This window comes from Gymnoscopelus braueri (genome assembly GCF_963280865.1).
Source record: "Gymnoscopelus braueri genome assembly, chromosome: 16".
Lineage (NCBI taxonomy): Eukaryota > Metazoa > Chordata > Actinopteri > Myctophiformes > Myctophidae > Gymnoscopelus > Gymnoscopelus braueri.
Genome location: NC_137616.1, coordinates 11,063,452 through 11,089,040, shown reverse-complemented (window position 1 = coordinate 11,089,040; position 25,589 = coordinate 11,063,452). Strand labels below are relative to the sequence as shown.

At 41.5% G+C, this 25,589-nt stretch overlaps 1 protein-coding gene across 1 annotated transcript in view; it reads left to right on the top strand.

Moving 5' to 3' along the window:
- Nucleotides 1-9,525: 9,525 nt before the first annotated feature.
- The window catches only part of LOC308102683 (uncharacterized protein C14orf132), a gene marked incomplete at both ends in the record, with an annotated part of 42,784 nt that continues 26,720 nt past the window's right edge, over nt 9,526-25,589 (top strand). Inside the window, one exon of the mRNA XM_080452513.1 lies at nt 9,526-9,552. Coding sequence (XP_080308639.1) covers nt 9,526-9,552 — 27 coding nt within the window. The remainder of the gene's footprint in view (nt 9,553-25,589) is intronic.

The following is a 25,589-nucleotide window of genomic DNA, read 5'->3' as shown; positions in this document are numbered from 1 at the left end:
TAAAAGTCCGGAATTCATAATTTACTTGAATAAAAGTACAAAAGTATTGGTATCAAAATGTACTTAAAGTACCAAAAGTAAAAGTACTAAAATGTTTGAAAATATCAGATCTACAACGCGTCACGATGCGACGCGTAGATCGGCTATTTTCAAATAGCCTAGGTATAAAATAGGGCTAAAGTGGTTAATGTATATTTTATAATGTAATAATTCATATCTGCAAAGTAACTAAAGTTTTCAAATAATTGTAGTGGAGTAAAAGTACAATATTTGCCTCTGAGATGTAGTGGAGTAGAAGTAAAAGTACAGATAATGGGAAATACTCCAGTAAAGTAAAAAAAATCCTCAAAAGTGTACTTAAGTACAGTACTTAAGTAAATGTACTTAGTTACATAACACCACTGAATATGACTAAAACAATTACAGAGGGTGAACATATTATAATTTTTCAATAAAGACAATACATGTAAGGAAAAATTAAGGGAGGACATTAAGTTTGATTTTAGTGGCGAGCAGCTCTAATTTTTCCATATCGACACTGTGCAGTAGTGGTCCTTTCTTATCAAGATGTTTACAGTTCAGCTGTTTCACCCAATTCAGTGGCTGTGTCAACAAGACAGGCACAGATGAACGAGATTGAAGTGCACAAGGGAACCTCAGAGTTGTGAAATTAATTAAGTAAAGGCTGTATTGAAATGAGAATTATGGTCTGGCTATAGCTAAAATAGGGCAGAGTTAAGTGTTCATTATTTTTATGTTACATGAATGGCAGAGTATGGATTTTTGCAGTGATAAATTGATCACACTGTGGCAGGGTGGACAGGGTGAACCATAGCAAGATAAGTTTATAACCTAAACAATAGATATCATACCTACTGGGGACATTTAGGTGCTTACAAGATACCAAAATATCATAAGTGATCTAAAATTGTTACGTGAATTGGAAGGTAGTTGATTTCTGTTGCAGTTGAGTTAAGTGGTTTTGTCAAGAGACTCACGAGCACGTTGGGTGATGCTTGGCAGAACATTTATGACTACAGACGGAGCTGCACGGTCCACGGCCTCTGAAGGGTGCACACTTCGGGGTTGTGTACGTGGTGGCTTCTGTCATGCTATTTTGTTCTGTTTAACCGAAAGCGAAACTATGTGTTTGTATGCGCGGCTCCGAATATCTCCCTGTTATGTAAATGGTCAGTGCGGTTGGTGTACATTATGAGAACATGCTGGGTTTTGGGTGCAGAGTAGAGGGTTGGAAGAACTGGGTACTCCAAGGTTCTCAGTCATTGGAGGATGCAGCGCTAGAATTGATAGATTGGCAAGAAAGACTTAAGTGGTCAAGTGATTAAATACATTGCTGACATTTGCTTTGCAGTTTGTTGCCAGTTGCGGTGGACTGGCTGAAAACTACAATACCTTCAAAAGAGGTCATACTTTACATCAGCAACCATGCGGTGTAAAATGTATCCAAGTATCTTGCTCATCATTGACCTAACGTTTATTTCAATTACCATGTGACCACTGATTGACTAAGGTGTGATTAAGGTTGTGTATGCTGTCGTTAACCTTCCATTTCTCTAAAACAGGTCGACTGCTTGCAGGAGAGACGTATACAATTTTGCTGTCGTTAACTTTCCATTTCTCTGAAACAGGTCATAAGTGGCAGAAGAGAATTGTACAATTTTGTACAGCCCGAGAATAATGTCAATTGACCTGTGCATAAAGCACAGGAAAGTTGTTTTGTTGTGTTTCCAATTACAAGTTGTGCACGGTATGTGTTGTTGTGTATGTCAAAAAAAGTGGAATGAAAATTAACTAACTTATTAACTTTAAGTGCAACCCAATATCAATTTGATTGAATAATTATAGATGAGTCTTTGAACCATTTTACATTTAGTCAAGGTAAAGGAGGGTGGCACCCTGGCCTCTGCACATTCCTACGCTGTGTGCCCTGCCGGGTGTCAGGTCAAGGAGGGAAATAATATAATAGCATGAGGTTAGGGGGTAGGCTCCCCAATCCCTTGTGCTAAACAGGCGGCAGCGGGGTCGCAAGGCTCCCAGAGCACGTTAAAGACTATATATAGTGCTGGGGAGAGACTGAAGGGCCCCCGTGTTCTGTCAAGGATGAATCAACATCCTAGCTGTGTCTCCGTCTAGTCGGTGTGCCGACTGCCGCTCTCTCCTAGGGTTGGCAGCACATGGTGCGTGGATGACAGTCCACACCTAACCGGACGGGAGCGCGTGACTCACCGGTTACAGGCAAGGCGGGTGAAAACGGTTAATATTCTGGTTCCCGTAGCCAAGCGGGGCCAGGACAAGACCGTCGGTTTCCTGCCTGGGGCGCCAACCACGCCTACGGGTAAGGGATCGCTATCGACTGGGTCACCCGCCGGTCGGATCGCAAAAAGCATTAATTCCATGGCGTGCTCCCCGACAGGAGGCGGGTGTGGTCGCTGCGTTCGGCTCAATGTACAGTCAGGCCATCACAAGCTGAAAGCGACCGCCGGAGTGCTACAGTTACTAAGCGAGTGATGCTCCTGTGATCGGTGGGCTTTGAAAAGAAGACGCCGGGAAGCAGGAGACTTGAACTCTCTATCCAGGGTGACCTGGGTGTAGACCTCAAGTGGAAAGGGGTCTAGCCTGGGACTGCGCCCCGGTGGGGAGGTTCGAAAGACTTAAGTGATTGATATTGAGATACATAGTATAATGTTAAGTGACTTGTAGAAACTTTCATGTTGAAGTGTTGTAATGTTGCCGTTAATTTTTGTTAAATGGATATGCTTAGACTTATGGCAGAGTGACCAATACAGAGACACTTAAGTGTAAGGAAGGAGAGACAGTGACACGCACACACTCTCATACACAAGCACGCCACAAATTAGATAGTATAATAGTACAAATACAGTCGATAGTCGAGATAGTATAATTAAAGTCCAAAGCATAATACGGGCCAAAGACCTAAGTGAAAGACTTGCCACTAGACAATATGTACTACACAATTATTTTTTTATATCAAGGAGGGTGACTACACAATAAATTTGACTAGTACCCATATCACTCTCAGCCAGACAGGAACATACCATTGTTTCATGGGGTTTAATCAGAGTGATTCTTTAGAGACAGATGTAGTATTGAGAGACCAAACAGAGAGATTTTTACACGGCCCGACATCTATGCTGCCCAAGGCCACTGAACGACCCCAGAATACATAATAAGTTTGATTTTGATTTTGATAGTAATGTTGGGGGACGTAATTTGATCGTAGCGACCTCCCTGGCAGCTTTAGGCACATTAAATATGGGCTATCCCAATACACACCACAGAAACATTATATTGCCACCTGGGCCCCCATGCTGAACTTGACGAAGAACACCCCTGCACGATATGTACGCCCGACCTTTGACCTCAAGGAGGGTACGGATCTGACTGGCGCTTGGGGGTTGGGGCCCCTGTGTATAATACGGGGGGCTCCGGTCTCAGGCCCCAGGAGGGTACGGACCCGGGGGCTCGGGAGTGGGACCTCCGTCTCTTAGCTCATTCAGTGCCAAGTACATTCGTTAATGGCGCTGGATGGGTTGGGGGGGGGGGGGCGCTAGTCTTGGGCTCTGTCGGAACCTCCTCCTCCGGGCTCGGAAAAGTGACCACCTCAACCAGAGGAATTGGAGAAGAAACCAAAAATGCACACAGAGAACAAGATAAATGATTTTTTTTTTTTTTTTAAATATATATATATTACACATGTTAGAATAGTTGCTTGTAAAGGAAAACTCAGTGGGAATGCCCCACTGAGGGACCCTAAGTTTAGCAATGCAATATGGAATCAAATGATGTAATTGTCCCCAATAAGAGCTCATGTCCAGATGGTAGGTTTGGGACTGCCCCAGCCTAGTTCAGAGTTTCCCCTTCAAAGAAAAGGGTTTTCCTCGGCTCACATGACTCAAAAAGAGAATAATGGGACCTGATTCTTTTTTAAACATGAAATATGTTATGCTAATGGATGAGGTTAGGGGGTAGGCTCCCCAATCCTTGTCCATAACAGGCGGCAGCGGGGTTGCAAGGCTCCCAGAGCACGTTAAAGACGCATATATAGTGCTGGGGAGAGACTGAAGGGCCCCCGTGTTCTGTCAAGGATGAATCAACATCCTAGCTGTGTTTTCCGTCTAGTCGGTGTGCCGACTGCCGCTCTCTCCTAGGGTTGGCAGCACATGGTGCGTGGATGACAGTCCACACCTAACCGGACGGGAGTGCGTTACTCACCGGTTACAGGCAAGGCGGGTGAAAACGGTTAATATTCTGGTTCCCGTAGCCAAGCGGGGCCAGGACAAGACCGTCGGTTTCCTGCCTGGGGCGCCAACCACGCCTACGGGTAAGGGATCGCTATCGACTGGGTCACCCGCCGGTCGGATCGCAAAAAGCATTAATTCCATGGCGTGCTCCCCGACAGGAGGCGGGTGTGGTCGCTGCGTTCGGCTCAATGTACAGTCAGGCCATCACAAGCTGAAAGCGACCGCCGGAGTGCTACAGTTACTAAGCGAGTGATGCTCCTGTGATCGGTGGGCTTTGAAAAGAAGACGCCGGGAAGCAGGAGACTTGAACTCTCTATCCAGGGTGACCTGGGTGTAGACCTCAAGTGGAAAGGGGTCTAGCCTGGGACTGCGCCCCGGTGGGGAGGTTCGAAAGACTTAAGTGAATTTCTATAAAGTACTGTTTAGATTTTAATCTTGTGTTGTTGTGGGTACTAAATTCGTACCCAAGGAGGGCTTGATGGTCCATTGTGGAACCTTGGGCCGTCAACCTTTACTTTATAGAGTGCAGTCAGAAGACAGGCCTTGATAGCCACAGCGTTGATATACTGAATGTAATAGATAAGAACTTCAGAATTCTCCAGGCGCTCAACCGAACGCTTGTTTGCATGCAGACTTAGATGTGGAGCGATTTGCCTTCGTGATATATCAGGTCGTATTGTTTTAATATCATTAATTTGCTGTTCTGTTATTCACGTAGTATAGAGGGAATCTCCCTTGTTTGTCAATAAAGATGCCTTGCGCATGTAAAAAGTAATTTCTGTGTATGTCGTCTATAAACTGGACTTTAGGGTTTTATTGAACCAAGAGTGACAGGTCTGCCACGGCACATCAGTATCTTAAGGGCATTAAAGTCTGAAAAAAAGGTAATCAAAATTTCCTCCAAGATGAACCTCTACTTTACCCTGACTATAGCTAATGGCTGAAAAGCATCACAGAGCACCAACAACTCAAGAGGTCCATGCTTCAACCAGCCCCCCTGGTGACACAATGAAGATGTTGAGATCCATCAATGCCATTTTCCCTGGTTAGTTCTCCTTCAAAAGTTTCTATACCTGTTGGGGGATTGTTTGTAACTCAGCAGGATTCCTTTTTTTTTTTTAAACCAAAGAATCCAGAGCCTGAGAATAAAAAGAGGAATGTGAAATATTGATGAGCTTAAGAGATGTGGTGTCCCTGCAATTGTTCTGGCAAATTAATCCTTGCATGCAAAACAAATCTTCCAGGCAGTCTTCAGTGGGCATTTGGGCTATGCCCCAATGGATGTTGTAATTACAGTGGTTCTCAAAGAGGGGTCCGGGGACCCCCAGGGATCCTTGACGGTGTTCCAGGGGGTACCCAGCAAAATGAGTTAACGGTAGGGTAAGTGATATTTTTAGTTTTTTGTTATAAAGGTTAAAGTACTATATTCTGATAGTAATCATTGCTACAGAGCGTTTGTTCGGTCACAGGGGTCTCTCCAGCTCTTTAGTAAACAGAATATAGTACATTTTCAGGTAGGTGACACATTTTGAGCCAATAAGGAGAGAGCACTGAAAATGCATTTTCTGTTTAATAAAGAGCTGGAGAGACATGGGAGACTCCTTATATGGACAGGACACTCTATAGTAACGAGCACTCACAGAACAAAGGCCCATTTTGCAATTATTTGAATAATTGCAAATGACTTACCCTAACTTTAATATAGCATCAAGTTTAACCACTTTAACCCTATATACATATATTATTTGAAAAGTACATTGAATGCAATATCATTGCAATAAATGTGTGGATCCTGATGAAAGTGTTCGTCTGTCTGACTGTACTGATCATGACAAAAAATGTAATTTGGACATAGAGTACAGTACAATATAGATGTCTCAGAGAGCATCTGTGCTTGTTTATTTCTGCATAATTTAGCCAGTAGTCCCTACTATAATTATCTCTGCCAGGCCGAAGGCAAGGCGAGGGAGATTATGTGTGATGTTTGTCCGGGGCTGGACTGAGCAGCGCCAAATTTCTTGTGCACACTGCCAGGAGGTCAGGGAAATAATAAGTACCTCGATGCTTTATTGTTGTGTTTCGACCTTGAATGGAAAGCACTTCAGGTTAAGTCCTATTGTTATGACTCCACCGGTGGACCGCCATGCCCGGAGGCAATATGTTTTTGGGTTGTCCATCCGACCGTCCCGTTCCAACCTTGTGAACACGATATCTCAGGAACGCCTTGAGGGAATGTCACAGCATTTGGCAGCAAACGTCCACTTGGACTCAAGGATGAACTGATTAGAAGAAGTAGGTGGTAAAGGGTCAAAGGTCAAGATCACAGTGATCTCACAAAAGAAGTTCATTAAAATCCTTCAAAGTCTTCATTCACTACATAATACTATATGAGTCTGGACAGTGTGTAATTGAAACGGTGACTGGTTGGCAGAGAGGCATACGAGCGCTGTGTATTTAAAGGTGACTTGACTTGACTTGATGTCATTGACTGGCCACACTCTGGGGGAGATATGTGCTCCACTGAGCACATGCACCTCTCTAGCTTAGCTGATGGTTTTACCCAGAGTTACGTACAGTGAGTGAGCTGGTTGGAGGTCTTGCTTAGAGACATGGCTAATGATGAGCACACATTAGCCATTGTGGGGATTACACAAAGATGTTCTAACCTCTAGGCCACCCTGCCGCTCTTAGCCACATGAGCCCTATTATCCCTGCAGGGCCTGTCATATTAGGGGAACATTTGTGGGAAATATAGGCAAACATTTGCAGAAAATAACACATCTACAAGCTCACAACATGTCGTGATGCGATGCATTGTGAGCTTGTAGCTCGGCTATTTTTGCAGTAGGCCTACAGACCCCATGGGTCAACAAAGTATAGAGTTTAAGTGGGTAAAGTTTAAGTGGGTAAATCCATAGAAATCCATAGATTTGTGTGTGAGAGTATGTTAATACAATATAAATAAATAAATAAAAAGTTTGCTACTGTACTCTTATAGTTCTCTGACAATTTTAAGAACCTCCAAAGCCTACAGAATGTATTATGAATACTTTTAAGCATGTTGATGAGGATTGGGGTGTGTGTGCGTGTGTGTGTGTGTGTGTGTGTGTGTGTGTGTGTGTGTGTGTGTGTGTGTGTGTGTGTGTGTGTGTGTGTGTGTGTGTGTGTGTGTGTGTGTGTGTGTGTGTATGCGTGTGCGTGCGCGTGTGCGTGTGTGTGTATGTCATGCGTTTGTTATACTGTGCGTCAGAGGGGTAGAGAAAGAAAATCATTGGATGGTGTCTGGAAATAGACTGGAATGGACACATTAAACATTTACTCCTTCATCAAACAGTCATTAATCATACAGTTGTCTTGCGTTTAACAGCGGCGCTGGAACAGCACTCTACAGGACATGATGAATTACTTGGTGAAATAGGCCTACCTACCTTCATTAAATATAGCAGTCATATTTTCAAAGTAGCTACTCGATCCTTGCCTCACATTTCAATATACATACATCAGTAGCCTATAGGCTGCTCTACATGCCTGTTGGGGGTCATACGTTAGAAGACTATTCACTTATGGAGTAAATACAACACTAATCTCTCTCTCTCTCAATGTAGAAACACTCTGTTACAGGTAAAAGTCCAATGCAAAATGTCCAATGCAAAATGTACTTAGAAAAGTATTGGCGTCAAAATGTACTTAAAGGGATATTTCACTTTCAAAAAAACTTTTGGTCATTTTATCGTCTACTCAGGCTTTTGTGAGCCCCCAGACCATTTTTAAGTTGCTTGATTCAGTATTTAGATATTTGATATTCCTTTTATCAGACACGCCCCCTTCCTATACAAACCCATTATAACTTCAAACTCCATTTTTAACATGTTAGATTCATCAAAAACACCCATCCTTGGTTCTGGTGACTCACCCTGCCCTCCTAATACGCGATGGGGCCGTGTTTCTTCGATAATTTTTTTCATTTATTTTTTATATTTTTTTGGAAAATGAAAAAAAATTACATACCATAAAAGAATTAAATAAAATAAATGAAAAAAGTAATCAAAAAAACACGGCCCCTCACGTATTAGGAGGGCAGGGTGAGTCAGCAGAACCAAGGACGGGTGTTTTTGATGAATCTAACAGGTTAAAAATGGAGTTTGAAGTTATAATGGGTTTGTATAGGAAGGGGGCGTGTCTGATAAAATGATTATCAAATATCTAAATACTAAATCAAGCAACTTAAAAACGGTCTGGAGGGCTCACAAAAGCCTGAGTAGACGATAAAATGACCCAAAGTGATTTTGAAAGTGAAATATCCCTTTAACTTAGAAAGTACTCATTATGCAGAATGTCTATTTCACAATTTATCAAATGTATAAAATGGATTAAAATGTATGCAAATATTTTTTAAATAGCACATGTGACGCATTGTGAGCTTGTAGATCGGCTATTTTCAAATGGCGGAAATGTATATAAGGCTGAAGTGGTTAATATATGTTTTGTATAACAAAAAGTAACTTAAGCTTTCAAAATAACTGTAGCCTAGTGGAGTAAAAGTATAATATTTGCCTCTGAGTAGAAGTAAAAGTAGCCTACTGAAAATTGGAAATACTCCAGTAAACATAGCTCAAAACAACTTTACTTTAAGTACAGTACTTGAGTTAAATGCACCTTAGTTACACTACTGCTCTACATGCCAGTATGCCTGTCATACATTAGAAGACTATTCACTTATGGAGTAAATACGACACTAATCTCTCTCTCTCTCTCTCTCTCTCTCTCTCTCTCTCTCTCTCTCTCTCTCTCTCTCTCTCTCTCTCTCTTTCTCTCTCTCTCTCTCTCTCTCTCTCTCTCTCTCTCTCTCTCTCTCTCTCTCTCTCTCCGTCTCTCTCCCCCCTCCATCTCTCACCTCTCTCTCTCCTCCGTGGTGCTCTCTCTCTCTCTCTCTCTCTCTCTCTCTCTCTCTCTCTCTCTCTCTCTCTCTCTCTCTCTCTCTCTCTCTCTCTCTCTCTCTCTCTCTCTCTCTCTCTCTCTCTCTCTCTGATGCTGTTGCGCTCTCAGCCTCGCAGCCTCCTGGTGAAGTCTAGATAGTCCTGGTGAAGTCTAGAAGATACGGTGGTAACCTATTTATACCAGTGCAAGGCGACGCGCAGCCAGGATGCTGTTTCTGACCGCAGACTAACGTCCTCTCCGCGACCAGGACGACACTGATCGACACTATTATTCCAGGGTAGACTGTCTTCATAACCCAATCAGCATGGATCTCTCGTTCATGGCAGCGCAAGTAAGTGGCCTTAAAACATTTGATAGGGTGTTTTAAAAGTCATGTCGTAGTAGACTATACTGTCGAGGTCATTGACCAAAATGTTTGCAGAGGCAAATATTTGCAGAGTCACACATCACATCTGTATATATGGCACACTGCATGACTGTGAAGTTACCCTATCCTTGTGAAACTTATTGTGAAAAGGAAATTATTGATTGAATGTTTTTTTTTATTATATGAATTGAATGCAGCAACCCAATGGAAACAAGCCACATAGTGCTTTCTTGGGTTTATCCTTTTTAACATGAAACATATACCTCTGTGCTTTTTTTTGGCAAACTGTTAATAAAGTATTCAATCAATAAATCAAATCAGAAAAGGCTAATTTAACTTTATAATGGTAACATTGGTGACCCTAAATTGTTATTTGCTCAAGTAGGCTAAACATAATATAGTCTACTAACTTGCATTCTCTTCGTTTGTTAGTCAAAGCTCCACATTAATCATTGCTGTTTGTTTAGGGTTTTGTAATAAATGGCAAAATATGCGCGCATATGTCTGATTATAGGCTATATAGCAGGAATTCGTATAGGCTATAGTCCGTTTTTGAAATGAGCGAAGATGTGATCTGTAGCCTACTTGTGTAGCCTATGCAATTAGAATGGTCATAAAGTTAATAAGCAACTATCCGTTGATAAGTGGTGGTATATTCGTCATATTTGAGTTCCAGACCAGCTCGATCTGCATGGAAAACCTATAACATAGCCTATGGAAGTCTTCTCCTTTGCTTTGTGGTTGTTTTGTTTTATCCTATTTCTACCATGTAACCGATTCGTGTAGGTCTATCTATAGGCCTAATAGCCTAATTATTAGGCTATATAATAACGCGATCGTATATGAGTCTTCAATTGAAGACAAGTTAGACAACACGTCTTCAATTGCGTCAAAGTGACAGCGTTTGTTTTCGATGATTGACTTGTCTTTCAGAAGACAAATTCATAGCCCTCATTATCATATCCATATCCATATGATAGAGCTGTTCCCCCAGAACGCATAATCAGCAATGATATTGTGAAAGAGACGCAACTGCAAGAGACAGATATAGAGGTGAGGAGTGAGAGCAAGACAGAGAGATTGAGAGAATCAGAGGCGAAGTGTTTCACACTATGCGCGCGCGCGCACACACACACACACACACACACACACACACACACACACACACACACACACACACACACACACACACACACACACACACACACGCACACGCGCGCACACGCACGCACGCACGCATGCAAGCATGCAGGCACAGCACACACACTGAGTGATGCACCCACGCACGCGTGCACACTGTGAGTGACTGTGTGGTGTGTGTGTGTGTGTGTGTGTGAGTGCCTGCGCGCGTGCGTGCGTGCGTGCGTGCGTGCGTGCGTGTGTGTGTGTGTGTGTGTGTGTGTGTGTGTGTGTGTGTGTGCACGTGCACGAGGGAGAGAGAGAGAGAGAGAGAGAGAGAGAGATAAATAATAAAGAGTGACAAAGAGAGGAGACATAGCAATAGACTGTTAAGCCCGATTTATAGCCTATACAGCTTGTATATCTGCTATTTTTGGCACAACACCATAGGATACAGAGCATAAATTAATCAATACATGGACAGGAGTGACAAACAGAAAAACAGATGGTGACAGCAACAGCAACATAGAGAAAGAAATAAACTGACATGGAAATAGTGAACGTGAGATATAGAGATAACAGTGATAGTTAAAATAAGTAATCAATTATAAAAAATAATCTATAATCGATCTTAATCAAAATATTTGTTTTCTTCTTGCTTTTCTATTTAAATAATTTTTTATATAGTTGTGAGCTTGTAGATCGTATAGTTTAGCAATTTTTATGCAATACTGTTGTACAATAAAGTATTAAATAGGGCTCAAGTGGTTAATCACAGTAATAAATGCACTTGATTATAACAAATTATGATGATTTTCAATTATTCGATTAAACGAAAAAGTAATTGATAGAATAATCGCTAAGAAAATAATGGATAGTTTCAGCCCTAGATGAGAGTAAATTGAATGGCTGTTGCCTGGGGTTGACACTTGTATCACCACTGTTTGAACTCTGCACTAAATGCAAATGCTGACCTATGACTGTCACTTTTCATTAGCCACTGTGTGAATGGGCACTTCTGTACTAGAGGCTGTCCATCACTCAGGTCTCAGCTGAGAATACTGCTCAGCTGTGCTTATAAAAATTTCATATCCAAAGCCCAGAGTGGCTATACATCAATTTGCATTCCCCGTAATGCCCAAGGGGATGACATAATTTGACAAGGAATGCATCAATGCGTTTCTCACAATACCTTTCTTAAGATAATAAACTATGGGATACGTGAGTCGTATATCATGATTTCACGAATATCCCTCCCATCTCACCATCCCAAATGCGTTTCAATATCAGTGTGACAGCATGACTGATAGACAATCTGCCATACAAATGGATTGACTGACAGAAAGACACAGACAGACAGACAGACAGACAGACAGACAGACAGACAGACAGACAGACAGACAGACAGACAGACAGACAGACAGACAGACAGACAGACAGACAGACAGACAGACAGACAGACAGTGTTATTATTCCCTCGGGGGAGAAAGGCGTTTAATAATCAGCGTCACAAGCATTGCATTATAAAGACAATCTAGAGGAAATAATTATAAACATCCAAACTCTATAGGGATTTGCTGGTGCATTATTTTTCATTATTATTATCATCATTACATTTACATTAAAATGTACAAAAGTAAATATATTGTGGAACTTGTCAGACAGACAGACAGACAGACAGACAGACAGACAGACAGACAGACGTAGCTTAGCCCTTCCTGACTGACTCAGACTTTGGAAAGACAAGAGGCGAGAGAGAGAGGCAGATGATGCATCCATGACATAATAGATCCCTACAACTGCCCAGTGGCATGAAACTAATGCAATTGGATGTCCATAAGTTCAGGTCTGTGGTATAAGTACATGTGTAAGTAATATACACTAGCTCAGTGGTTCTCAAATGTTCATGTCAAGAACCCCCAAATTGTAAGTAAATTGCCACAGACTTCCATTTAAAAATATGTGTGCCCCCCATGAGGTTTGTTGTTGTTGTAAGAGCTCTTGTTTTATTGAATCTTGTTTATTCGATACACTTATTTGTTTTAGCTCTTGCACATTTGATTTTCCTATTTGTCTCATCTGTTTAAGAAAGTAGGTAGCTGATATATTGCACTTTTACCTTAGCGCTAGGTATACTCTTAGTGGCTTGTTTTAGAAAAGAATGCACTTCAGACTTCTGGTGATTAATAGTTTCGTTCCCTACCTATGTTGAATGCACTTATTGTAAGTCGCTTTGGATAAAAGCGTCTCCTAAATGACTGCTAAATGACTGTAATAAGGGAAGATTGGTCAATCATTTGTCAAGCGACACGTGAGGGAAAAAAAATTGTAAAATTTAAAGGGCTTTTATAAGTGTTAAACTGTTCCTCATTTTGCTGGGGGACCACCTGGGACCCCTTCAAGGAGTACTTCTTTACTTCATTTCGTCTTTTCAAAACATTCCTTAACGGTGAATGAAGGATCCAAAACTGAAGAAAAAAGTTGATGAATTGAATTAATCAGAGACCTTTAACCTTTTAACAACAGCAAAACGTCCAAAAACTCTAAAACACCGCTCATGTAGGGCTTCAAAGTGTTTTCTGCTGTAATCCGCTGCAGTGCCTTCCCAAAATATGACCATAGAAGAAGTAAATCAACTTTTTAAACACTTCCGGGCTAAACCGGATCATGCACAAAAGACACATGCGCCCAGGGGTGCTCGGGTTTATGTGAATGAGCTCCGGTTCGAACCCGACGGGCACGCCCATATGCGTACTACTTCGCTCGTGCACGTCACGGTTTGAACCGGAAGTTTTTTAAAAGTTTATTTTTGTCTTCTGTGGTGATATTTTGGAAATGCTTTTGAGCGGACTTTGGCAGAAGAGAATCTAAATCGTAATATGAGCTGTGTTTTGGACAGATTTTTGTTCTCAATCTTTGGATTCTTCATCAGGGTTAAGGAATGTTTTTCAAACAAAAATTCTACTTGACTCAAAGACATCACTGGGGGTAAACGATAGAAATAAAGTCATTTATTGGGTGAAGTACTCCTTTCAAGGACCACTGAGGGTCCTCAGACCTCACTTTGAGAACCAGTGCACTACTGCACTTTGAATGACACACTCACACCTCTCTCTCCTGCATTTTAAGCACCTTGTTTATGTAATCATGATGTACTGTCTTAAGCTATGTTTTTGACTCTGTAATCCAATATGTTCAAAGTCAGCGTGTCATCTTGCGTTTTGTGGGCATGTAGGACCTTTTGACATAACTTTGGTTTTCAACTTCAAAACTTGTTTTCTTTCTCTTGCTCTCTCTCTCTCTCTCTCTCTCTCTCTCTCTCTCTCTCTCTCTCTCTCTCTCTCAATCTCTCTTGCCATGCCATGCTTGACAGGAAAGAGCTTTCATTTAGTTTACATTCAAAATGGCAGTACAAGTAAGTAAAGAAAGATACAAAGGGTGTCTGCTCGAGCATGCATACATACGTGCGCGTGTGCGTGCACAGCGCACGTGAGTGAGCGTACGAGGCAGCACGCACTCAGACATGAGTATGTCTCAGGATGAGATGATTCCAGTACAGCCAGACAGTTGCTACTTGACATTGCTTCACTTGGCGTCATCACACTACTCTGTGTTTCGCTACTGCACCCTCTGCCTGCCTGCTATTGGTCCGCCACCTCTCGCCATGCTCCGTGCCCACGGCCGTCACAGTTCTGACAGACCAGAGGCAGCTCTTTCAATATTAAGAGGAGGAATGCAGCCTCTTCTTGCCAGCCCAGAAAAGAAAATGCATGGGGAAATGCGCCGTACTCTTGTCTGTTTTAATGGCACAATCGACCATATTCACATGGCGGCCATTTTGTCCAAATGTGAAGTACGAGCAAAATGGCCGGCCCGTAAATATGGTCAGGGGACAGAGACAGAAGGGAGACGGCAGAGTGAACAGTCAATATGCAACTCATCGCAGTAAAATCCTTGGTGTTGATTTAACCATTTCACTCTGAGAGTCTACAAATGGAACCAAATCAAATGGACCAATAACTCTTTCAGGTCCATTTGATTCCATTTGCACCAGAGCCCCACTGATGCCGATTTTTGGTCCCGATGTTTGCTCGCATTTCAAGCTCATCCCGATTTAATCCTGATTCCAGCTCACAATGCGTTCCGATGCGACACATTGAGAGCTTGTAGATCAACTATTTTTGAAACTCTTCGAAAATGTCTGAAATTTTTCCATGTTCCATGTTAAAAGTGGTTAAAGACCAGGACACATCAGCTGCATAATTGCCGATATACTGTCAGCCAAACTGATGTATCAGTCAGCCTCTACTACCAATAGAACCATTGAATTTGTACGATTTCAAAGGTATTGTTGTTGGGAACAGAGAGACAAGACATGAGGCAGGAATAATAATGTGTTATCATCTCTGCTAGACTTGGCTGTCCTTCCAACGTATAATGAGTGCCGACGGTGGCGCCAAATTACTTCTGTCTCTCTTTAATCGCATCCTTCATTTTGGAACTCTCATTAAAATTAACGTCTGCACTTACTGCTCCTGACAGACGATGAAGGATGCTTAAAGTTGAGGGGTATTTCTTTCGCACATAATTGCAATCAAGGCTTCCGTTATTGCTTTCTGAACTTTCCGATCTATCTCACATTAGGGGACGTGACGGCCCCTCCTTTGCTAATTAAATTGCATTCTCTTTTCTGTGACGAGAGCAATTTGTCTTTTCCCAGTGAGAAATGGTGTATCTTTTAGCTGCAATGAGATGCTAAACTTGAGTTAAGCTGTATGCTCTTGCTCTAGGGACATTAAAATAGGACACTTGTTTTTCATATAGTTTTGGCAATGCTGCCCTAGTATTAAGATTCAGGGTTGTTGTTGTTACTTTTTGTGCAATCCAAGTCTCGGGCGTATCAAATCTTCTTTGAACCTAGAGAAGGTTTCTGATGTTTTAAAAAAATATCCGCCAGTCATCAAATTATTGTCTTGAATGCGTCAAAAACAAATTGATAGAAAATAAATATCTTTTGGGGTGAACTACTCCTTTAGCATATTATTCTAGGGACCACCTGGAACCCCCTCAGGGACCCCTGGGGGGGTCCCCAGACTCCACTTTGAGAACCACTGGATTACTGGTCTTCACCTGGATTTATTTACCGTCAGTCAGTTCATGGAAAGAACAGTTTGTCCCATGCAATGTCATCTTCGGCAACTGGTGTCTCTGAGAGTCTCCTGTGAAATAATGACACCATACTCTCTGAGACGGGAAGGGTGTAGGTGTGGGCGCTGGAAAGTAGCACAGTGTGATATGAAATGACGCAGAAGAGAGCTTTTGCAAGGGATACCTACCAGACAGTGGTGGAAGAAGTACTCAGATATTTCACTTAAGTAAAACTAGCAATACCACAATATAAAAATACTCTGTTAAAAGTAAAAGACCTGTGTTCAAAATGTTACTTGAGTAAAAGTACAAAAGTATTGGCATCAAAATATACTTAAAGTACCAAAAGTAAAAGTACTAAAATGTTTGAAAATAGCAGATCTACAAGTTCACAACGCGTCGCAGTGCGACGCGTTGTGAGCTTGTAGATCGGCTATTTTCAAATAGCTTATGTATAAAATAGGGCTAAAGTGGTTAATGTGTGTTTTATAATATAGTCATTTATATCTGCAAAGTAACTAGTACAATATTTGCCTCTGAGATGTAGTGGAGTAGAAGTAAAAGTATTGCAAATTGGAAATACTCTAGTAAAGTAAAAAGTAATTTTTTTTTTACTTAAGTACATGTACCTAGTTACTTTCCACCACTGATACCTACCCTCATAAGGAGTTACTCAGGTACTCTATTGAGCCCGGAAGAGCAGTATTATTAGTCTACAGACGTTATTTCTATACCAGCAACCTGCGATTCTGTGATTGCGTAATTATTTACAGGATATGGAATGTTCTGTGAAAAATTAGAATGCTGTAATGCACACTTGACATGGTTTTCAGAATGCAAACTTGTGTGTGTGTGTGTGTGCGCGTGCGTGCGTGCGTGCGTGCGTGCGTGCGTGCGTGCGTGCGTGCGTGCGTGCGTGCGTGCGTGCGTGCGTGCGTGCGTGCGTGCGTGCGTGCGTGCGTGCGTGCGTGCGTGCGAGTCAGTGACAGAGAGAGGCTACATGAACAGGGACCAAGGAAGATGACAATGCGATAGTGTGTCAAAGATAAATAAGTGTTAAATAACTCCATATTCCCATAGCAATCATTGCACAGGGGTCTCACCAGCTCCTACAGTAAGTAAACAGAAAATAAATGTTCAGGTCGGAAATACCAATTTCATCCGATCAGGACAGAGAACTACAGGATACAACACAAACAAGTGAAATTGGAAGCGATGAAACAGACACAATTGGAACTGGAGCAACAAGCGGATACATTCTTTGTAGGGTTCTCTCTCCTGATTGGATGACATGTGTAACCCTCCTGAAAATGTATTTTATGATTATTAAAGAGCTGGCGACACGGGGAGACCCCTGTTACTGAATAAACACTCTATAGGAGTGATATCAGAATAGGGCTTTAACTTTTTCATAATAAACTTTTTGTTTCAACCTTTACTTACTTTAGTGCCTTTAAATCAACTTCAAGTCGTAAAAGAAATATCTGCAGATGATTATGTAAATGTATGCTGTACAGTGGAGTTAGTGACAGTAGAAAACTGTAGCGATAATTGCAAACGAGGCAAGAAAGTATAGTATAGTATATCTGTTTGAAACGGGCTCTTCCCATCTGTCCACCCCTTCTTCCCTGACTCACACTATCCTGTCCAATAGAGCTGAAAGGCCCTAAAAAATACTGGGAAACCACTGTGGAGTACGTCGCTCAATGACAGAAGACTGTAGTTATAATTGCAAACGAGGCAAGAAAGTATATATCTGTGTTTGAATCCGGCTCTTTCCAGCTCTCTATCGCTTTCCTGTCTCTATACTACACTGTCCTGTCCAATAGATCTGAAAAGCCTAAAAATATGGGGAAATCCCAGTGGCGTTGCTCAGTGACAGTAGAAGACATGTAGTTGTAATTGCAAACGAGGCAGGAAAGTGTATCTGTGTTTGAATCAGACTCTTCCATCTCTGTATCTCTTTCCTGTCTCTCTGTACTGTCCTGCCCACTAGAGCAGAAAAGCCATAAGAATATGGGGAAATCCCTTTGGGATTAACCATGACATTTGTCAGGTCAGTACCTCGTTGACAGTAATGCTAATCTATTTATTCAAGTGTTGATCAAATAAGTTCACCGTCTTTGTGAATAAATACGGCTATTGGTATGTAATAAACATATTATCTATCTAAATCTATCTATCTATCTATCTAGCTACCGTATCTACCGTATCTACCGTATCTATCTATCTATCTATCTATCTATCTATCTATCTCAGTGGTTCTCAAAGTGGATTTCAGGGTCCTTTAGAGGGGTCTAAATTGACCCTTACAAGTCTGTAACTCTGACAGTATACAAACGGGTCCACTTGGTTCCATTTGTGTACTGTCAGAGTTAAGGGGCGACCTTGACATGTTTAAGTTTGAGAACCAGTGGTCTGTCTGTCTGTCTGTCTGTCTGTCTGTCTGTCTGTCTGTCTGTCTGTCTGTCTGTCTGTCTGTCTGTCTGTCTCTGTATGAATGCAATGGAGGATGTGTTACTGAAAATAGTATCTGTTCAGGTCAACCATTCTATAAAGACAGTAACAAAGTCTCCCACACTTTTGAGAAAGGTATTAGAAAGGGCTCTATCACTTCGGACACGCTAGACTGGGCACATCTCTCTAGTTTAATTGCCCATAGACCTTGTCACAATCCTGTCGATAATCTCTCCAACTCTGTATTCTCGGCACCCACGTTCAGGCATTCAATTAATCTAATTATATACTGCGAGCTCATTTACTTCTGGTTTAGCCCACGAGCATGAGGACGAGGATACAGTAATTAGCTAGTGTTGACAACAATCGCCCAGCATTGGGTTCTGATTTCGGTGCCCTCGGCAAGGTCTTGAAAATTAATAGTGTCTGCTCCCTCTGGAATACCCTCCCCCCTTCAAATTGAATACTCTTATCAGATATTAATAATACAAAAAAAGGTTAAATGTAATTACTTTTGCAGCAATGACTGTGACTTGAAAACTTTTGTTCAGCTAATTTTACAATGCAGTGGTACAGTATCAGATAATTGTACTAAAAAATCACTATGGCCCTGGGGTGTGGGATTCATATAAAAATCATCATCATCATCATCATCAATAACGTTTAGTTATTGTCTCCGCCAGGCCGAAAGGCATGGCGAGAGAGTATGTTTTGCCCCCTGTCCGTCCGTCCGTCCGTCCGTCCGTCCGTCCGTGTGTGTGTGTGTCCGTCTGTGAACAGCTAATCTCCGGCACCGTTGGCTTGATCGCAGCGAAACTGTGCACACACACTCCCTGGATGCCAATTCAGAACCTCTGCCCAACTTTTTCACATGGGCCTGTTATAGCGCCACCAGGAGGCCGCTTTTTGCAAAACTAATTTTTTGACAGTACTCCTACAGAATTTGTCCAAACGTCACGCAAATCGGTACACAGTATCTCTATAGTCATTAAACGAAAGAGTTTTTTTCAGATTTTTCATATTCCATCCTGATTGACTCAAAATGGCTTCCAAAGTTTGCAGAAGTGCTCCGTGTTGAACAAAATACCTCAAATCATGAACACAGCATGACATTTTGCACGTACATTCCCACTAGGCCGAGGAATAAATGCCACTTCAAATTTTTCAAATCAGCCTCATGGTGGCACTATAACATGACGATTCATGTTTTTACCCGTAACTGCACCGATCTGTTTACAACTTTGTATGCGCACTCCCAACAGGTCAAGGAAAAACCTTTGCCCTGCATTTTTCACATCTGCCTTTTATAGCACCACCAGGAGGCCGACTTATGTAAAACATATTTTTGGATATTACTCCTTCAGATTGTATCCAAATGTAAAGGGTAAGACCACTTTGGTAGAGGTTTGGGTTGTGTAGTTACCTTGCCATGATGTAACTCCAAAGGTGGACAAGAATCAAAAATAATTGTTCCATTGATTAGAAATTGATAATTAAAAAAATGCTCCTCATTGACTTACATTGTACGGTAAAACAGCTCTCAAAGTCACTCTTTTAGCACATAAATGAACCCAAACATAGCTGATTCAGGCAATATTTTTAATAAAAATGTCAACTTCCTGTTGATTTTACTATTTGAAGATCTGGATCCGGATCCGTGGATCCAGTCCAGGTTTTCTACTTATCAAAAATGGCAGAATCAAAAGGAAGTTGACATTTTTATTTAAAAAAAAAACAGTACTGGGTTTGGTGATGTTCTATATTGTCTGAATCAACTTTGTTTGCGTTCGTTTCTGTGCTAAGAGACTTTGAGAGCTGTTTTACCGTACAATGTAAGTCAATGAGGAGCATATTTTGAATTAGAAATTTCTAATCAATGGAGCAATTATTTTTTATTTCTTGCCCACCTTTGGAGTTACATCATGGCAAGGTAACTACACAACCCAAACCTCTACCAAAGTGGTCTTGCCCTTTAACATAAATCGTTACACATGATCTCTATAGTCATGAGATCAAGACGGATCTGTTTGATTTTTCATATTCCATCCTGATTGGCTACGATTGACATCTAAAGTTTGCAGGAATGGCCCGTATTGAACTAAATGCCGCAAATCATGAACGCAGTGTCCGATTGCCGTGAAACTTTGCACTCACATTCACATACGTTGAGGAACAAATGCCACCCTTTCAACATTGCCCTATTATAGCGCCACCAGGAGGCCTATTTTTACAAAACTTGATTCATCACGCAAACCGGTACACATGATCTCTATAGTCAAGTGATCAAGACGGATCCGTCCGATTTTTCACATTCCATCCTGAATGGCGAATTCAGAACATTGCTGGTCCACACCCACCTACCTGACCTGGCGTAGACCTGTGCTCCGAGGAGCACTTTTTCTAGTTATTTATTTATTCCTGAAGTCCCATTACCCACTTAAACCATATACTTGATCCAGTGTCCCCCAGGGGTCTATACTCCCTCCTTTTCCCCCTCTACACCAAATCTCTTAGCCAAAAATAGCCGATCTACAAGCACAGTCAACACGCACACTTCTAGTTTTGGTATAGTACCTTTCCATAGCCAGGTCCTGCTGCAATCTGAAAACTATTAGAATTAATAACATTTTATTTTAAACCAAGTATATGGTACAGTAGTATGCTAAATAGATATAACTAAAATGATTTTGCAGTGGTTGGAGGTGGTCTCTCTACTCTTCCACTGAGAAATCCAGACCTTGGTGTCAGGTAGGACACCTACTTGACAAGTAGTACCGCCTGATGCTCACAATAGCAAAATATCTCCCCTGGGCAAGTGGGGATTCCACCTGGAAAGAGTGGTAGAAATGTGGCTATTCATGCAGGAGATCTGAGTTCGAATCCCAGATATAAGAAAACATTTGGATTGCAGCTTTGATAAAATGCATATTGACTTTTCATCAACTTCACAAAGCTTATGTACATTCTGCTAGCTTTTTGTCAGCAACCCTATGTTACAGTCAGGGATTTAAATAGTAAAAGCCCTTCAGTACACCTCTTCGTACAACACATAGCAAAAATATCTGATCATCAAGCTCACAACTTGCCACATTGTGAAACATGTTGACACATGCTGACACATTTTGACAAAATAGGGACGCCAGGGTTAATGTGGTTTACATATATCTAGTTTTTAATTGTTAACTTGTGATGTTATCAAACATGAATATCAAACATATACCTGCAGTGAAAGTTCTTAAAAAGACGAGAAAAACAACGACACCAAAAGTAATGTAAGCAAAGTTTACTGACTTCTTGCTGTTGAAAAATACAAACAGGTGAACAGTACAAAACATTTGGCTTGGTTCACTATTTTACGTGCATTGTTGTTGTCTCTGTAGCAAAAGATTAAAACAAATATGTACCGGGCGGCGATCCTTTTAGGTTGTGACCTCAGGCAGAGTGAGTCTGCATTTTCACTTCCGGTGAAAGTTAGGGTAAGTGATTTGCTTTGGTTAAAATAAGTGTTAAATAGCTCTATATTCTGATAGTACTCATTGCTATCGAGTGTTTGTTCAGTATTAGGAGTCTCCTTGTCTCTCCACCTCTTTTTTAAACAGAAAATGCATTTTTTTTTTTCAGTTTCATTTCCAATTTTATCCAACCAGGACAGAGAACTCAATCAGGATACAGATTAAACAAGTGAAATTGGGAGTGATGACACTAAGAAATGAGCAGACAAATTTGGAACTGGAACACTTTACAAATTAAGCTTAAAAATTGGTACTTTCTCCTGATTGGCTGAGATTTTGACACCTACCGAAAAATGTATTTTCTGTTTATTAAAGAGCTGGAGAGACAGGGATACATCTGTTACTGAAAAAACACTCTATAGCAATGATTACTATCAGAATATAGTATTTTAACCTTTTAACAAAATACTTTTTGTTTTAACCAAAACATATCACTTACCCTACCATTAACTCTTTCACAATAAAACGTTTCGTCATATTCCAAATAGAAAAATCCAAAAGGAAATCCAAGAAATCCATAACAAATACAATATGCAGTGAATGATAATAATAACGTCTCTCAAATAACATCTTTAAGTCTTACACCGTAAATAGTGCAAATCTCTTTTTAACTGTTTTAATACTATTTATGAACTTCTTTTTTAGATCAACATGAAATGAAATAAATCACAACAATACCAGACAGTGTACATTTCCCAAAAGGAAATGCATGTATTTAATTCAGTCTGACGAGTTCAAGCAGGGATAAAACATCCCCCACTGGCCATAACAATGAATGACCCTGGGGGGGTATCAAAAGCAGAGACACAGATTTCCCCCCCCCCACCCCACATCTCCCCCAGCAAAATGAACCTTCATGGTTACGATGCACAGCAACAGCACAAGGGCAAAAAAGACCCACAGAGACAGAGCTACTGCACTGCAAGTGATTTCATTCTCCAGGAGACGTTTCCAAAACAAGAAAGATGCTGTTAGACGGGTAAAACATTACCGAGCCTATATGACAGCGGCATCTGTGATAATGTAGTACATAGGTCCTGGAAGCCATGAGTTCGTGTCATATCTATGCATGGAGGGGTGAATGATGCTACACACTCAAGATGCTTATGGGGCTTTTAAGAATAAAAAGGATGGAACAGAGACAGAAAAGGAATGAAAATCTCTGTGTGTTGGGGGTAAGGAGGGTGGGGGGGGGGGGGGTCAGAACAAGTGAGTGAGTCATAGGCATTAGCTAGAGGACCATATCCTTCTCTATCTCTCTCACACATGCAGACAGACACACAGACGCACACACACACACACGCACGCACGCACGCACGCACGCACGCACGCACGCACGCACGCACGCACGCACACACACACACACACACACACACACACACACACACACACACACACACACACACACACACACACACACACACACACACACACACACACACACACACACACACACGGTCGTACAGAGAGAGCGGAGTAGGTGAGCCTGTAACTTGATTGATATAAAAGTACTCTAAAATATAAAATGGGTGGTTGGCGTTTGTTTCCAGATTATGGCAAAAACGTTCGAATGAGGCTCTCAACACTGTCGATGCACCTAATTAATTCCACACATTTCATCACATTACGTAACAATGAAAGTTTCGAGCCCTCACTGGCTCTGTGGGCACTTTTGTTCATTTTAGTAAGATCACTATTTCTATTTGGCCAAATGAGACATAATAGACTTTCACCACACTAGCACACAAGCAGCCATCCTGTATGGCAGAGGTCTTCAACGTTTTTCAGGCCAAGGACCGGCCTAACTGAGAGAGAGATTAAGCAGGGACCCCCACTACATATTGTTTAGCATTGTGATTTTTCAAATGTTCATAGATTTCATATTTATATACTTTATACATACTTTATAGACTTGTTTGACACACATTATCTTTTCTATTAATATGTTGGATCATGCAAATGCGCATTTTCAGACCTTTTAAACGCTCAATATTTAGTCAACTCGATAGTTGGCTCTGTACTTGGTCTTCTCTTTTTCCCTCAACACCAACTCTCCAAAAATGGCAGATCTAGCGCGAGGCGTTGTGAGTTTGTAGATCTGCTATTTTCTGCTATTTCATGGACCCCCTGTAGTAACTCTGAGGGCCCCCTAGGGGTCCCAGACACCCGGTTGAAGACCCCTGCTGTACATTGCATTGTGATTTGTGCAGCTTATTTCACAAACTGCACACACAGAGTAGTAACTTACTGCCAATACTTACAGATAGGACAGGGAGGCCATGTCCTTATTAGATTCTATGTCTTGTCTTTTATGACGTGTGTGTGTGTGTGTGTGTGTGTGTGTGTGTGTGTGTGTGTGTGTGTGTGTGTGTGTGTGTGTGTGTGTGTGTGTGTGTGTGTCTGTCTGTCTGTTGCTAATCGAGCAAACCGCTGGACCGATCAGTGCCAAATTTTCTTGTGCACTTCAGGCCAAAGAAGTAACTCCCTGCAGTGGCGGATTACAAAAAAGTGTCTTAATGTCTGAGCCTGGAAAAAGCTGACCGGTGGATGATGTCAATTTGAAATCTTTTCTCACTGTCGAAAAAGTGACCAGGTGCATATTTTTGGGGAACAGTGGCTGCAGTGAGGTGTGGCTGCCGCATCGCAGCTACAATGCGACGCTATAGCACGCTACCACACCCGGTGGAAACCATCGTTCTTACGGCCGATCTACACCAGACTTTTCAAAGAGCGCGTATGCGTGGCGCGTAGAGCGCGTTTGTTTAGATCCAATTGATATCAATGATAGCGGCTACACCAGGCGCGCGGATACGCGAGTCCCGCATACGCAGGCTTTAAAATAGGACTGGATCTAAAAGTGCGTGTGTGCGTGTGTGCGTATATGCGCGTGTGTGCGAAAAAAGTCTGGTGTGTTTCCACAGTTAGCTGTAAATCTGGTTAGGACCAGTGATGGAAAAAGTACTATGTAATATTTGCACAAATATTTGCCTCTAAGACGTAGTGGAGTAGAAGTAAAAGTACTGAAAGTTGAAAATACTCCAGTAAAGTAAAAATTCCTCAAAGTTGTACTTACGTACAGTACATGTACTTAGTTACTTTACACCACTGGTTAGGACAAGATTCAATCTATGTATTAGTATTATTTTACTTTTATACTGGAAGTCAATGGTGGTTGGCTTGGGCTGGAACTTTGTCCAAATATGGAGATGACTGATGTCATAAGCACAGACGTCATAGATGAGTGACATCATACTACTGACCTCATAGATGAGTGACATCATACTACTGACGTCATAGATGAGTGACATCATACTACTGACGTCATAGATGAGTGACATCATACTACTGACGTCATAGATGAGTGACATCATACTACTGACGTCATAGATGATTGGCATATAGTACTGATGTCATAGATTGGCCACATAAAATCTGAGATCCACATGGAAGCCACGCTGTTATAGAGCCTGTGTTGTCATCCCCCTTTAGTGAAAATAACATTGGCAACTTAGGCCACGATCTAAAATGACTTCTTTAAAATGATGTTATATTTCTAAAGTAAAAAAGAAAGCAGCACAGCATTTTCTCAAACCGTAAGCAGGCAGTAACTGTATGATAAATAATAAAAACTGACATATGTACCAATATCTACAGTATGGATATGCCCATCACAGCTATATTTAATATAACATAGTTGAATTTTAAGTTACATTTTGTGTATCTAGGGATGCACCAATATAAAGATTATTGATATACCGGCTGATT